The sequence below is a fragment of the Pyrenophora tritici-repentis genome, chromosome 1 (assembly GCF_003171515.1).
Source record: "Pyrenophora tritici-repentis strain M4 chromosome 1, whole genome shotgun sequence".
In the NCBI taxonomy this organism is placed as follows: Eukaryota; Fungi; Ascomycota; class Dothideomycetes; order Pleosporales; family Pleosporaceae; genus Pyrenophora; species Pyrenophora tritici-repentis.
In genome coordinates this window covers 9,511,438-9,527,486 of record NC_089390.1, presented here as the reverse complement: position 1 = coordinate 9,527,486, position 16,049 = coordinate 9,511,438, and the positions used below count along the sequence as shown (strand labels likewise).

The window sequence follows — 16,049 nt, the reverse complement described above, 5'->3', positions numbered from 1 at the left end:
AAGTGAACAGGAAAAAATGGGTGGCGTATATACATATATACACAAACGCAACACGCACACGAACGCAGGATATGAACTCCGCAAAGCGCCTGATCCAACCCCGATTCCCAATCAAGGCCCCGCACTCCTCACTTCATCTGTGATTTCCTTTGACCAAAAGGGAAAGAACAGCAGTGTAGGAGGGGGCCGATTAATTTCCCATTCCCAAGTTGGCCGATTCAAAGAGGCGCGCTTTCGGCTTGCCGATGACGTTAGGTGAAAGAAGACAAAAGGAGATGGCCTGGAAAACAGGCATGTGACGGAGGAGGAGCTTCTAGAACAAAAAAGCCCAGTCCCCCCTCGACTTGATGACGAGGCAAAAAGGAAAAAGGAAAAAACATACCAAACGCCAGTCGTAACGCATATGCAAGTCCGTGATGCTGCATGAACCCCTCCAAAAGGAAGAAAAAAGGAAGTAGGACATTAGGAAAGGAAAAGAAAAAGGAGAAATGACGACAGAATAGTGTGTCTTTCCCCGCATTACGCCATGATCAAAGTCCACAACATGGCCAGGACACCACTTGCAACGGCGTAGTTTGCACCGCCGATGGAAGACGAAGCAGCATTACTTTTCTTCGACTGCGTGCCGTCGGGCTTGAGGACGGCGTTGACACCTAGCTGCCACCCAATGTTGACAACCGCGGCCTGTGAGTCGCGAACGGGGATACCGACCTTGCCGGAACCATCAGTTGTGGCGACTGTGACTGTGTTCTCCGTAGTTGAAGATATGCCTGTGACGTCATCGTAGGACATTCCATTCCAGGTAACGCCCGTTTGCGAGTCTGCGCCATCGGCTGTGAGGTAGGAAACGAAGACTTGTTTGTTTGCATTGTCGGAACCGAGGTTGAGGTTGAATGTGAAGCTGCCCTTGTTGGATACCGAGGCGTTTGCCTGCTTGGCGTTGATAAGGGTGACTGATTGGAGCTTGTCATTCGCGTATGCCGCGTATGAGCGAATGCGACCGTCGTATGAAGCACCGACATTGTTCGTCTTGAGCGTGGAGATTTGTGTTGTTCCGTTGCCGTTGCCGATGATTTGTGCAACGGCAGCATGAGCATAGTACTGCGGTCGCACAAAGGACGTCTGGCGGCCGTACATGGGAATAGGCTGCCATGCACTGGCGTTTGAGTTGTCTGTCATGTGCATCTGCACAGACGAGATGCCGATCGATGCTGCATAGAGGAAGAAATTCAGGGTCCAGAGAGAAGCACCGAATACGTCGCTGACGCCAGGCATACCGATTGGTCCGACGGAACTCATCTCTCGTAAAACATAGGGGAGTTTTGTGTCGAGAGCGATGCCAACCTGCTTCTCCCAGTATGCGAATTGTGTATTTGTGGCGTCGAGGTCCATGAGGTCGTTGAGGGTGAGCGGTGTTGGTGTGACTCCAATGACTGTGGCGTGTTAGTCGGGTATGGGAATATCAAGGGTAAAACGTACAGTAAAAGTAGTCGTGCTGGTTCCATGTAGCCAGGAAGTTGTTTCCGTCCTTTCCGTCCATGATGCCATCGCTGATGAGCTGCTTGATCTCAAAGGTTGTGCCGATGGTGGAAGCAGTAGCGGGAGCCTCGAAAAACGACGACGGCAGACCGGCATTCTTCAAAACGTTCTCATATACAATGCTGCAGCGGTCTAGCCATTGATTCGTATACACCTGGCCGTTCCAAGGCGCCGCGCGGAATTGGTTCTGGAGCCACAGATCTGGCTCATTGCCCACCTCGAACGAATAGAGCTTGGTGTTCTTCAGGCCGTCGATGGCTCCCTGTGCCATGTTGATAATATCGTCCTGGTAGTCACTGTCCATGTAGGCCATGTTGAGACCAAAAGTAATGGGCGAGTCCTTTGGAAATCTGTCAATGGCGGCAAAGTAGTTTGGCCCGATGATCATGGAATCCGCGGCAATTGCGCCCTGAGCTTGAGAGTTTTTATTGTTCAACCAAGCAAACTGCTGGTTAGTATTGTTGAAAATCATGTAATCCTGCGTGTTTCCACCAATGCGCAGATGCGGCGGGGCGCCGGCATAGTCGGCGAGGTTCTGTAATAACTGGACGGAAAACTGGTTGATTGTGTCGGCCCCGGTAAACGAGAACAGGTTCGAGGGCTCGATGCCGAAACCTGCAAACGAGGGGTTGATGTAGTCGGAGGCGTCATTGGGAGCCGTGGTGCCTGGCGATAACGAGATGGACTGGGCGAGGGCGAGGCGCAAGGTGGGTAACGAGAGCAGTGCTAGACTTGATAACGAGTGCACCATGTTTGGGGGCGTGCTTGCAAAGGAAAGCAGGGTGGATAGTGGGAAAAACAACAACAGCAGGGAAGAACTAGCAATCAAGAGCGAGAGTGAGCAAGCAAGCAAGCAAGCAAGCAGTCGTCGGAGGTTATCATAGGAAACAAGAGAGTTGAGAACAAGGAAGGTGGTTTAGCGGGCCTGCAAGCTCGCGTCGATGATGGTTGGACAGGGCCACACTAAGCCAGATGTCAAGAAAGGGTATGGAGCCATGCGTGCGTCACGAAATGGGCGAAGGCGGGCGCTGGTCCGAGCCAAGTTGCAAATATCCACAGCCAACGCGGCCGAAAGCGCCTTCGTTTGGTGCGGCCATGACATCACGACGAGCTGTGCGTCCGACGATGCGACACCAGGCCATTAATCCCGAAACACACCTACCCCATTTCTGATCTTGTTCTCATCAACTCATGTCTCGTATCGAGTGCGCTCTGCGTGTTGCGTTTTGTGCTCAACAAGGGAAACGCGTCAGCTATTCTTCTCCTTGCCCGATAGACGACAATTGGACTAAGCAGTAAGTATTCTTCCGGGCGGCTGCACTCTACCTACTAGCTACCGGTGTCGATAATTGAATAAGCGGCTACGGGGCTAGCCTCAACCTACACCCTAGTGGGCCAGGCACGCCATCAACGCCTCTCAGCCTCATGGGTCATGGATCCCCCAAGCTCCAAGCCTGCTTTTCGCCAATATTCCCCTCCATATGCCCAATGCGCGCACATCATAAACCCCGCCCGAGTTATCAATAGCGCACGTCGTCGTCATTCATGTCGTCTTGTCTTTTGCAGGAAAAAATTGAGTGGAACCGTGAGCGCGCGCCAAATGCCTCAGTAATGTGTTTGGTTCTCAGCCGTCCATTGAACTGGCTACACCCCTGTGCCTGCATGCCGCAAAGTCAGACCGCCCGATACGACCGGAACAAATGGGATGCTTAATTCTAGTATTGGTATTGCCCAGCCTGCCGTTCCACTGCACCTGCACAGCCACCCTGAGCGAGCGAGCAGAAACCAGCACGAGCGAACAACAGCGGCGCGTCTAGAAACATAATCATCGTTTCATCAACCACCACCAAACACCAATCTTCCAATAGTCCAATCTAACAAAGTTCAAGGTTTGACACATACTAGCACTACACACTTGTTTGCATGTCTGTCCCAGCCACCGCCCCTTCTGGATGCAGTGAACCCCGACCAACATGTCGGTACAGCTATCGTCAGATGGTGCAATCAAGCTTATGCAAGTCAGCGTGACGTGAACCCTACAATAAGCAGCGGATTCGGGTAGATATTCACGTCAGATAGCCGCATACCCGTCTGCATCGCATCACGCCTACAAACACTGCCGTCAGTGCCGTAAAATAACGTCACACACTGCCACCAAAATCGTTACGGATGCGACGGCTGCCTGGCCCCGTGGTGGAGCAAATGGGGTGCTAGAGACGTGTGATATGCGGATTGCGCAATGAGTGAGACGGAAGGAAAAGCTTGGTAAGGAGGCCATGTTCGCCGTGTCGGGTGTAATACCGGCACCGGTGCGAGGGGCTACCTACACAACTCCGACATGCACATACACACAAGCATATCTACGTACCTACCGGTCAGCCAAACAGATGCAACTATACCGTACAAGTTTTGCACACCCCTCCTCTCCAAGATGCGAATGACGACATCACCAGCTCTTCTTTGAAGACTTTTTCTTCCTCGGTGGCCCGTTGTTGGAGATAAGCAAGTCAGCCGAGTAAAGTCGGAAGAAAAGAAGCTTGCACACTTGCAGAGGAAAAAGGGTCTCGACTCTGACGTAAGACATGCTCTATGCCCAGCCCAGACAAGATGATGTACATGCGTCCGCTTATGTCATGGACACAACAACACAGCACTCTATTCATCGTGAGCGATGAAGAAAACTGGCATTGGGGGTTGGTAAGTTAGTCAGCACACAGCGCTGAGTCGCTTACTACACCACCGTCCCCTATACACAAAACTCCTCGCACCTTCTCCCAACTAAACACGCTTACATCTGGCCTGGACCGGCCCGCCCCTATCTTCCCCTTCCCCTTCCTCGCCTCATTCGCCCTCACCCTCGTACGTGGCCACAGAAACCACCCCCGCGTCTATATTAAACCTCCCCCAACTCCCGTCTCGCGCCATGCACGCCTCAAATTAACATTCCAACCGTCGTCGCAGAAACACCCACCAGCACTAAACCACCTAGTTCAATAGCGATACCCGCCGCTATTTGGAAAGACAGACAACGGCGTCTGGCGGTTGTGGTCTAGATTCACCCCCTTTTTTGTGTATTAAGTACTGATGCGAGGAATCGATAAAGGGCAGGTGAGGTGTGAAAGTTGAGGTTTTTCACTGAGTAGGTCTCCGATCATCTCGCGGCCCGTAACGTAGATGGTTCGCCAGACAGTGGGGAAGTATAGGGTTGTTGAGAGAGCTGGTGTGGAAAGGTTAGTAAGATGTATAGGGGAATTTCGGCGTGGTCGCGTAGGCAGATGCGTACTACACGTGTAAACCATCCAGGTAACCCAGAACCAGAACCAGAGAAAGAAACCCCCACACTCACCATCAGCCCCCTCAAACCCCAACATGCCCGTGAAGCGAGTTCAGGGGCTGATAAGCAATTCGGCTTCTCTGCCTCGTCTGCTTCTGCGGAAACACCAATAGACCGGACCGACGCTACTTTTGATACGATAAATATGTTGCACCGCCACTAGATGCATGAATCTACCTGTCGTTGTCCAATCATATGCAGACATGGAGGACCCCAAATCAATCAAGTACACCGAGTAGGGCGAGTTATTCATTATAAACGCCTTGACATGTAGTAGGAAGTGGGGCCAGATGATTATCAGTTGAAATTTTGTTGCAGCCTTCCTGGCCGGTTTATCATAGATGGAGAAATAGTCCTAAAAGACGCATAGATAAAGACTATCTAGATATTGTTTACTTGCTAGCTTTCATCATATGATGACCAGCTCTTCTAGGGATACGGCGACGCGCATACAGCTGCTCGAGGACCCTGGGGCTCACTACTGCTCTTCTTTCGAACGAGGTCGGTGTACGTATCCTACGGTACCATAACCAAGGGGTTAAACGCTACATGGTCTAACACACAGGTAGTGATGCGGCACTTATAGGCTGCATAGTTATTCTACTGTCAGTTAGACTCGGGCCTTTCTCGCAACAAGCCGTCAAGTCTGTATCATGTGAGCGACCTCTAGGGGAAGCAGAAGCATCCATTAGAGTTTCCCAGTGGATGCATATAATGAATCTCACTCGGATCGATTCAGACAACTGGGATTGGGATTTGGACGCAAAGGTTGCCATCTTGGATGGACTTGTGAATCCGAGCACGACTCGATCTATGTCACCGTTTGGGGTCTCTCCTGCTCTGCTCCTGTAGTCGCAACTTACCTTTGTAATGGACCGATGCCTATCTAGGACTAGCGCTGTTGACGGTCACCCACCTACATATACAGTTTGTAGACTCAGACAATACAACCTCAGTTCAATCCTCCAACACCCACTATCCCCCACAATCTAATATCACGCCCAGCTGCAGTACCGGCAACTGCATGTTTCCTTCGCACAGCGGTGGCACATTATTCTTCTGTCGGACTGTGCGAGAAATGTGTGGATACATCTGATTGGTTAGGCGAGGTAAGTTAGAGCTGGAAGCCCGGTCGGAAAATGGAACAGTTGATCGATAATACTTAGTGGATCTGGTTACCAGGCGGTCATGGAAGACCAAATGTATCCTTCCCAGGAACTATCATATCCGTCTCTGGCGGCAGCAGTATCTAGAAGGATACGAGTACATTTTCTCTAAACGAATCACTCTTAAAAGGCTCTGGACAGTTCATTTGATGATATATTTGCCGCTTCGATACTGAACGTTAGCATCGTTGCCTTTACGAATGATGGTTGCGAGCCATTAGACCCTGGTCCTCACTCTTAGGGACTACAGCGGTGTCCATTCCGCGACGCCAATCGGACGTTTCCAATCATGAACATGCTAAACGCCGTGGCGACAACATGCACCTTCTACCCCTGCGTGCACGACTAACTACCACGGCTCCATCAGCGACACCATCTTCACCGAAATAATCGTAAAAGAAACCCCAATAAAACACCCACCAGGACAAAGCCATAACGACTTTCCCGATTACCTACACCTACACACCCCCCCCCCCCCACCCCCAACAACAACAACAACAACAACGTTAATACAACCGTCCCAATAGACTGCACATATAGCACTTCCCGTGTCTTCTATGCAATGGGTCTAGACGCCTTCATAGTCAGCGCCATGCCATGGGCACTTGTAAAGTCCCTACAACCATCGAATTCAACGGCGAACGCAAACGACTACAACACTCTCGTATGCTCCCCGTGACAACATCAAAGCCTTGGTAAACAAAGGACGCAGCAGCTTCCAGAGTATCAATCGCAGTATGCAATCTCTTGCGACTGTCGTTACTAGCGAGATGCACAAACAGGGCTCGGACCTTAGTCCAGGAACCAACCTTTCTCCCATCTTTGTTAGAGGAACGGTTGTGCGCACGACGACGTGCACAAAGTTCGACTGGGTTTGGTTAGGTTTCCCGCTTGGTTTAATAGCCTTGACGGTCGTCTTGTTATGTATTACGTGCGGTAAGACGCTGGTTGATAAGCGTAGGGTTCCTGCGTGGAAGTCGTCGATTCTGCCTTTGTTGCTAGCCGGCCATCAACTGAGAACTGTGGCCGCTGCGGAAGATATTGAAAAGATGAAATCAAATACAGATGCGCTGGTTGTCAGCCTTATGCACGATGGAAGAGTATGGGAGTTTGCAATCGAGGATTGTAAAGACAAGGAGAATAGGGATGGATAGTGTGTAGAATATATAGCCAAGTAGATGGAGGAATACATTATAGACTGTATCTGATGATGATGATGATGATGATGATGATGTAGTTGATTAGTTGCCAAATAGGACGGAATATAACTAAATAACTAACCATATAGAAATAAACTACCCGTTAAACGAGAAACCCATAAGCTCCTATACATGCATGCATCATCGACCACCATACCCGTCTGACCCGCCCACCTACCTGTCTCATTAACCCTTTTTTTGCCTGCCCCAACACATGAAAGAAAAAAAGAAATGATATGTAGATAGATACTCCCCCCTTGCCCCATCCCCCCAAAAATAAGATAAGATGATACCAGAAATATGCACAGTTCACCTGCCCTGACCTGCCCTGCCCTGCACCCCCATTTCGCCCGCCTAGCCTCTCCTCGTCGTCCCGTCCCAGAGTAGCGCCGTGGAGTCATATTAGAACCTCAAACGATGCGAAAAAAGGATACGTGCAGGATAAAAGCGAAATACAGAGAAAAACCGAAAACCCATATGCTCATCTCAACCTTTTCCACACAATACATAGAGAGAGAGAGGAGGGAGACTTCTCTATTTTAGATTTTACCACCCACCGATGAAAGTGATGAAGCTGTCGACCATTGTAATCCAGTCCTGACCATTCAGTGTGCCTGCTCTTCTCTTCTCCCAGAGATTTTCAACCATCTTGCTCAAGCAGAGTCGAGCCTTTTCACCCGCCTCTTTCGTCCCGTCGTTCCTAACAAGTTGTACCTTGCCGCCGGCGTACTTTTCGCTGAGATCGATCTTGAAGCTAGCATCGCCATCAGGGGGACAGTAGAGCTCTTCTCGTGATACGGCTACGGGGTTAATCACGCCAGGGTTGAGCTGCACAAGATGTCCGTGTACTAGCACGCTTTGCGAATGGCTCCTCTTGGGCTTGAACAGCGAACCGCGAACCGAGAAGCTAATCAGCCGCAGCAGACCAGCACCATCGCCAAGTCGGATGATCCAGTCTTGGAAGGCTTCGTACATCATCTTGAACTCGACCTTTATGACCCAGAGATTGTAGCTGTAGAATATGGCGAGGGCTTCGGAGCGGACGAGGCGAGATACAGAAGCGAGGGCGTGTTGCATTTCGCCGTCAAAGGTGGAAATGCAGTATACGAGGGGTTTGTCGATGACGAGGTTTTCGCAGTTGCGGTAGATCTGATGGCGGATCTCGGGTGGGAGGGTGACAAAGGTGAGGGGGGCATGGGTGGTGTCGGTCGGGGGTGGGGTGATGGCTTGGGTGGATGGTGGTTCGCTGGACGGTGGTTCGATGTTTTCAATATGAAGTGCTTCCGACTTTGCTTGATGCAGGGCAATGTGTGCAGCCCAATCCACCTGCACCTCACTCGACCCGTTGGTATGGAGACGATCGAGGCTGTGGTTCCTCGAGTGTGAGGGCGAAAGAGCGTAGTCATCCATGTGTTCGTCATCCGGTCGTTCTTCCGCGTACAGCTGCAGGCCCTCCAAGCGCGTAGCATCAGGCAGGCTTAGCACGCTGCCCTCAAGCGAGTACTCAGGCGTCGAGGGAACGGATGTTGCCTGACTCTCGAAACCGAGATCATCTGGCTCGCTGGCATCGCCCAAGACGTCTGTGACATCGGAATCCGTGTCTGATTCAGAGTCCATGTCCATGTCCATATGCACATGCTCACTATGCTCTAGTCTATATCGCGGAATCTTGGGCGGCAGCTGATGCGAGGGTGAGTTGGGTGAAGGCAGCTGGGTAGCGGATCGCTTGCTCGACGTGCGCACAATGGTACCCGTCTGTCCCATGGTCCTTCCTCTCCGCTGCTCCGCTCCGCTATCCTCAGCAGCGGTACACTGGTCCGCTCCGCCGTCACAGTAGCCGCACGGCGGAGTTTGCACGCTGGTGTCGAGAGGCTGCAACTTCGGAGAGCGGGCCTTCATGGCTTCGGCATCGTCCGGAGGAGTCTGGCCCGTGACTGAGTATCGGCGTTGGGTCACCATGGCACAGTAGTAAGGAGACAGAAACGACAGAGTCGGGAGCGAGGCGAGGGCAGGTGGTGTTAGGATAAAGAGGGTGGCAGGCTTCAGCAGAGTCTTGCGCAGATGTGCTGGCAGGCTGCACGATGACTTTTTGGTTGGCCTTGACGCGCCTATGGACGAGGCTTGCGGGGTGCGTTAGGTAGCGTTGGGGATGCGGACCGCGTAGACTGGCGAAGCGGATGCGCAAGTGGGGAGACACCACTTTTCTACCGATTAGGCGGCGTCGGGTGAAGCAGGGCTGCGATGACGAGGCGAGACTTGCGTAGTGATACGATAAGCCCACTGCAACTGAGATAACGCGCTGAAGAAGGTCGAGCGAGCGACAAAAGGTGAAAGTCAGGTCAAGCGGGTCAATCGGGTCAGGAGAGAGAGAAGGCGGCCAGGGCAGAGTGGGCAACCAATGTGTCGGCAATGCACGTTTCAGGACACCGTAATTTGTCCTGACGCCTGTACTGCTACTTGTACCCTCCGCCTCCAGCAACGACGATGAGCTAAGGTTTGAGAGTCGACGACTATGCGCGTCATCCATGGACGCGTGACAGCGTGCTTGGTTCCTATCCGCCTTCCAGTTTCATTCTACACGACTTCATGAGGCTGTCCCACGGCCGTGAAACGCTACTTGCTTACACTGGTATGAGAAACACCAATTCGACCGTCCCACCCTGGGTTATCGCCAGCTTCTTCACTTAGTCTACAATGCACTGCATCAGCTCAAAGCCAATAGACACCGCTGCCAACTATGCAACCGTCTTATCATTCATGGTGAAAAAGCAACCATCTAACAAACAAAACATAGACCTATAGCTACGTTGGTCCTGTTGAAGGATGCCACAACGACGAGTAAAGCAATTTGTATCCACCTCCGAAGCACACGTGTTGAACTCGTGCTTTCCCTAGCATTGCACTACCATGCCGATACTTCCACCTTACAATCCGCCCTTCTTCTTCTCTCGTAGACCCGCTGGCTCTCTGACCATGATATCCAGCGGGATGTTCCTGCCTCCTCTCTGCAGGTTGATCTGCCTAGTCACCTCAAACCCAAACTTCCTGTAGATCGGAGGGTTGGCCGCATTACTTGACTCCAAGTAGCATGGCCTGCCCTCACGATCCGCGACCTTGGTCACATGTTCAATGAGCTTGCGAGCGTGGCCCTTTCCACGGCCACTGGGCCTGGTGCCAATGTAGACGAGGTACCAAGCCTCGAGCTCTCGCTCACCGAGCGTAGTATGCATTGTGTCGTGGAGGAGCGGCATGAATTCGTCAAAGAAACGTCGCTTGCCTTCGGCGGAGAGGCGGTAGTTGAGGCGCCACATACCCGAGCGGAATATGGTTAAGTAGTCATCCATGTTCTGGCCGGGTGGCATCCTGTTGCACATTAGTCCAGTACTCAACATCACCACAAATGCCTACTCACCACAGCGCCACAGCCTCAAAGTCTCCGACCGTAGTCACCAGTCCCTTGAGGATGTGAGCATATGTAATGTACTCGAGTATCTCAACATGCAGAGCCCATTTCTGCTCGGCAGTCCAGTGCTCACGATCGGGCACGTCAACAAAGTACATTACAACATCGTCTTGGGCAAAAGCCTCTGCCAGGCAGAGTGCCGCTTGCTTGTACTCCGCAGCCGTAACGACGCGGACGCCGTCGGTAAGTGGAGGCAACACAGTAGCAGCAGGCTTATGCTTTAGGATCCTGAAGCTAGCGGGTACTTCATTGACCCGGATGCTACTAGACTTCAGATTGGATGACTTTGACTCGACTGTGAAATTACAGCTGACTGGCGTAACGGGAGAGAAGGTTTTCGCCATGATTGCGGTTTCGATGGTAAGCTTCTACTAGTATTCAGATGGGATCTTCCGCTTCGTTTGATAATAGGAACAGTCGTGGAATACGCCAGCGTGAGGTGTTCCCCGTAGGGCTAGGTATGTGGGTCGGCGAAGGGCTGGTTAGTCACTTGAACCGTGGTGTATCTAGACAGAGACCTTCAGTTCAAACAACACTACTAGATTGTGATTAGTCTGGCTGTGGCACATGGGTGGTCTTGGGCTGAGCAGGACCGTGACCGTCGATTGCCTGTCATATGGTATACCTTTTCTAGCTTGCTGGCTGGTGTTTAGGTTTTGGCCGGACGATTCAGATCTCCTGTATGGACTCTAGAAAGTTGCGATCTCGAGACGGTTTCGACTCGAGAAGGGTATCGCAAAGAAGTAAAGGCTTGACGACGATCAACCGACATCAATAGGTGAGGCTAGGTGAGCTCCCTGAGGTCAGTCTTGATGACGGCAAGATGTCAGACCGATGAGGTCTTGTTGCGTCGACAATGTGTGCAGTGCGGTATCGATGTCACGCGTATAAAGAGGCGGAAGTTGCTTTATGGCGGGCACAAAGTCTGCCCTTTGCTTTTTACTCGTTGGGCGGTTCTGTCACAAGACCAGTGACAGCACACGGCTGTACGATGCTTGGCTGATGTCGAGCGGCAGGAGCTGCGTATCGTGAAGGTTGCGTGCGAGGTCGGCTGCAGTGGAATGCGTGTCGTGGGGGTGCAGTGGCTGGTAAGATATGTTTGTGTAAGATGACAACTGACGGTTGACGATTGACTTGCGCCACTTGTACGCCTAATGTCCCTTTGTGACCAAGACGAAGATGGGGTATCGGGTCCTTGATATACCTCCATCCCGACGCTGCCCAGAGACGACACCATACTCTTTTAGGAATAATCGGAGGCCATGCTTCGAGTAGGCCGAACCGGCGTCTATCTGTGGACCACCTGCTCGCCTTCAACATTCACTGTTATCTACGTCTTGTGACCTTAGCGTCGTGTCGGACCGATGGGGCTCAACGCGCCTGTTGATCCGCATCCGATTGGCATGTACTTGTAACCAACAGCTCGTAGCTCCGCATGTAGCCGCAGTTGGCGACGAGGCGTGGAGCGTAAACGCGATACAGGGTGAGAACTGTGGGGTGAAGAGGATGGAACGCTGACCTCGGCTGTACCTCCTCAGAACAGGCAAGCGCAAAGGGACCACCAGCGTTGGAAATGCGTAGAATGCTCTCTGATAGCAGACGACAAAGCAAGCATTCGGAGAGCTCCGCCTACGTAATTGCCTGGGATCGTGTTTCTGGTCAGGTTATCAGGACAGCATATGCAGTTTGCGGGGTTGATGTACGTCAACGGTCACCAGCGTCACCAGAACACAACTACGAGGTGGAGCAGACGCTGATGATCGCTCGATAACACCGTATTGAGAAGTCGGCGTGGGGAATGGTCAAATGATTGATGACTGGACAGCATCGCAAATGTGATGTTGACGGAGGCCGAGCTTGCATGCACATGTCGCCTCACTTTCGGAAAGCGGGTGTGGTCGGGACCGAGATTCTAGGTTCGAGAAACTCAATTGGTCTAAAGAGTGTCACTATGGGTATTCTGCTTGTCTTTACATACGCCGAATCTCTGTCTCTCCCATATACTGTTCCAGACCAGAATCCAGGTGGTCCCACCATTCGAACAGCATGCTTTCGCAAATAAGCTTGAACCACGGCGTGAACTTGAGCGACTTGTCCTTGAACATGGTCCTGAGGTCCTCCTGGGAAACAAATCGCGAGTCCCGGGCCTCGTTGGGGTTGACATTAAGGTCAACATCGGCCTTGATGAAGAGGATGTAGTCGACTGAGCATTTGTCAGTATTTATTCATCTAAGAAGACGAAGGGCAAGGCTGATGACTTACTCTCGTGTTCGCCCCACTTGCCGTCACTAGGCGACTTGTAGTGTATCCGCGTAAGGAACTTGAAGTCGTCAATGGGAACCTGCTCAGGCTTGATGCCCAGCTCATGTTCCAGCTTGCGCACCGCGGCGCGACGCACACCCTGAACCGACTCCTCGAGCCCTACGCCAGTCTCTCCGGGTATGCCAAGCGGGTGCGAGCAGCATGTGTTTGTCCACATGTCCGGGAATGTGATCTTTTCCGTCGCGCGCTGCTGGAGGAGTAGGCGGTTCTGGGAGTCGAATAGGAACACGGAGAAAGCGCGGTGGAGGAGCCCCTTGTCGATGTTCTCCATCAAGTGGCCTGCCCCACGTCAGCTTCGCTCAATTGACGTGGTCTGGGGTATAAACATACAGAGTTTCTTTGTCGCGCTGCCGATAGGGACGTCGTCGTTGTCCAGCACAATGCAGACCTCGTCCATGAGGCGGATCTGCTCCTCGTCGTATCCTTGGAGCGCATTGTCGCTGGTGGCCGAGTTGTGCGATCCTCCGATGAGGGTTGTGTTTACTTCAGGGAAGAGGCGAAGAACATTCTCTGCTGTGATCTCGGGCTGCTGCGTGACAGTCTGCGTGGTGCTCATGGTGGAAAACCGGTAGCAAAGGCCAATGTATCGAATACGTAGCTGTTTGTCTGCAGAATTAGGAGGCGCGGTTGGCGAATGGATAATTGCAGTGAAAGGGTGTTGCCATGTCCGCCAGACCATAACGCTAGCTTCCGCCTATAAAAGGCTAGTGAGAAGTTACCCTGGGCCAATGCCGCCCCTGCGCATGCAGGGTCCAGATCACATTTTCTTCGCCACCCGCTCACATTGCCTGCTTTAGTAATCTCGTCAAAGGCGGTGAGTAACCATCCAATATCAAACTGCCACACGCAAGTAGTCATCTTTTGATCTTCAATGGCAATCATTTCTCGTAAATTCTATACTGTTTGCCGGAAGCCTGTGGGCTCGTCGATCTTCAGGTATCAATAACTCATAAACTTTTCCCTAGCCGCAAGACATGCAAATATGCCGGGAAACGACAACTCCAAAGAAAAGGATAGAAAGCAACTCCAAGAACCCCATATTTACAAAGCATTTCTCGCTTATGCCACTGTCTCAGTCTTGTTCTTCTTGGCCAGTGGGATTTCGGCCTGTGCATCAGCCGTTGCATCGAGCTCGCGCTTCTCGGGCACACCGTTCAGTTCAGCCTCGGCTTCAGCAAACTTCTTCTTCTCTTCCTCGGTCATGCCTGGGAGAAGAGGCACCTCCTCCTTGGCGTGGAGGTTGTTGTGGTAGGTACGGATGATGGAGTCGGTGTCATCGAGGGCGATCTTGCGAATGTCTGCAATAGCCTTGATCTTGGCCGTGCACTCCTTGTATTGCGCATCTGTCATCTTCAGTCCAAGTTGTTCGGCACGGCTCTTGATCGCGTTCCAGCCAGTAAGCCTGCTAGCAAAGTGCACATATCGCGACATGCCGAAATCTTGAGGGTTGATAATCTCGTACGTCGAAGGGTTGTTCAGGATGGCCTTGGCGTGGATACCAGCCTTGTGCGTGAAGGCGCAGAATCCAGTGATGTAGTTCTAGAGCATAGTTAGTGGTCGGCCCGTATCTGATTGAATATGTGGCAGCACTCACGTTGAAAGGAATGTTAACCTCCACAAGATCGGCGACCAGGTCCTCGACCTCCTTGAGCGCCTTGATGTTGTACTTGCTGGTAACATATTCGCGGTCTGCAACGATCATGCGAGCCATCAAGCCTCCGAGTGGGGTGATACCGTTACGCTCACCGATACCTAGTACAGAGGTATCGATGTGAGTAGCACCTGCCTCCAACGCGCAGAAGGCGTTGGCAATAGCACAGCCAGAGTCGTTGTGGAAATGTGTCTCAATGTCGCACGAAACGACACCTCGCAGAGTTCGTACCAAGTCATAAACTTGGCGGGGAGATGCGCAACCAACGGTATCAGCAATACCAACGCGGTCAACGCCAACCTTGTCGACAGCGCTATAGATGGACAGAAGATCTACCAAGTCTGATCGGAATGAATCCTCAGAGCTGAAGCGGATCTCCTTGCCCTTGCTCTTGACAAACTCAATGACTTCCAGCGCCGTGTTCTTGATGTATGTCATGTCCTTGCCGTGGCTGTGCTCGCGGAGGTATGCTGAAGTTCCAATGACGACATCGAGACCGTCAACACCAGTCTCGACGGCTATCCTGGCATCGTCCATGTGGCATCGTACGTGGGTGAGGATCTTGGCCTTGAGCTACAAAGTTGTCAGAAAGTATTCTCGCCGCCAGATGTTTTCGGTGCAACATACTCCAAGCTTGCAAAGAGCTTCACAATCCCTTCGCGACTGCTCGGAAGCAGCGGGGCTGGTTACTTCGATGTCTAGTCATAAAATCAGTATTTGAATTTTCAGGCCAAGTGCCGCGGAGAAGTGCCGTACAGTCAACACCAAAGTTGTCAAGAGCCCGTGCAATCTTGATCTTGGCTTCGAGATCAAAGTATGCGTTGGCAAACTGCTCGCCTTCTCTTAGAGTGCTCTCTACACAAATAAAGTCAGTAACAATTCTCGAAAACCTTAATTGGCGCTGCGTGGGCGCTCGAAAGCGGTGAGGATGGGCATAATGACGTACCAATAATCTTGAACCGGCCAACATTTGACAAGAAGTCGCCAACAGGCTGGTATGGGCTCTTGTGTGTTGGGTGAGGGTTCTGCTTGGTGTGGACGCCGGTGAAGCCTTCCTTGCTGCTGCCATTAGCACCATTGCTGTGGCCGTTGGTGGCAGGTGTTTCTTCAGGTTGGGGACACATGTTGAATAATCGAGGAGAGTGATGGAGTGCAAGAGATCTGGCGGGTGTGGGCGAGCTTATGAAGGCTGGGGATTAATTTCCAAGGTGAGTCAAACACAAAAATCTGCTTCGAAGAGCGATGATGAAAGCGCAGGCCGGGATCGGCTCTGCAGCAGTACGCTAAGCCGTCTTCGCTCACATGTGGGGTTGCCGTAATATGGCAACCAACCAGAACATGGTAGTGCTTATGCACGAAAGGCGGAGTACAGCTC

The 16,049-nt window shown here is 51.9% G+C and overlaps 5 protein-coding genes across 5 annotated transcripts; all 5 read right to left on the bottom strand.

The window, feature by feature from the left end:
- Positions 1 to 519: 519 nt before the first annotated feature.
- On the bottom strand, positions 520 to 2,290 carry PtrM4_036850 (Pneumo-att-G domain containing protein; the record flags this gene model as incomplete). The annotated part of the gene is made up of 2 exons (XM_001939476.1): positions 520 to 1,433; positions 1,480 to 2,290. 2 exons carry the CDS (start codon positions 2,288 to 2,290, stop codon positions 520 to 522), a joined length of 1,725 nt encoding a protein of 574 aa, XP_001939511.1.
- Positions 2,291 to 7,784: 5,494 nt separating this feature from the next.
- PtrM4_036840 (uncharacterized protein) lies at positions 7,785 to 8,867 on the bottom strand (the record flags this gene model as incomplete). Its single annotated transcript, XM_001939475.2, has 1 exon — positions 7,785 to 8,867. One exon carries the CDS (start codon positions 8,865 to 8,867, stop codon positions 7,785 to 7,787), a length of 1,083 nt encoding a protein of 360 aa, XP_001939510.2.
- Positions 8,868 to 10,162: 1,295 nt separating this feature from the next.
- PtrM4_036830 (uncharacterized protein) lies at positions 10,163 to 11,045 on the bottom strand (the record flags this gene model as incomplete). The annotated part of the gene is made up of 2 exons (XM_001939474.2): positions 10,163 to 10,601; positions 10,651 to 11,045. 2 exons carry the CDS (start codon positions 11,043 to 11,045, stop codon positions 10,163 to 10,165), a joined length of 834 nt encoding a protein of 277 aa, XP_001939509.1.
- A 1,626-nt stretch (positions 11,046 to 12,671) lies between these two features.
- On the bottom strand, positions 12,672 to 13,579 carry PtrM4_036820 (Idi, Isopentenyldiphosphate isomerase; the record flags this gene model as incomplete). The annotated part of the gene is made up of 3 exons (XM_001939473.2): positions 12,672 to 12,904; positions 12,964 to 13,302; positions 13,354 to 13,579. 3 exons carry the CDS (start codon positions 13,577 to 13,579, stop codon positions 12,672 to 12,674), a joined length of 798 nt encoding a protein of 265 aa, XP_001939508.2.
- A 503-nt stretch (positions 13,580 to 14,082) lies between these two features.
- Positions 14,083 to 15,798, bottom strand: PtrM4_036810 (LeuA, Isopropylmalate-homocitrate-citramalate synthase; the record flags this gene model as incomplete). The annotated part of the gene is made up of 5 exons (XM_001939472.2): positions 14,083 to 14,562; positions 14,618 to 15,247; positions 15,302 to 15,372; positions 15,431 to 15,529; positions 15,621 to 15,798. 5 exons carry the CDS (start codon positions 15,796 to 15,798, stop codon positions 14,083 to 14,085), a joined length of 1,458 nt encoding a protein of 485 aa, XP_001939507.1.
- Between the last annotated feature and the right edge of the window lie 251 nt (positions 15,799 to 16,049).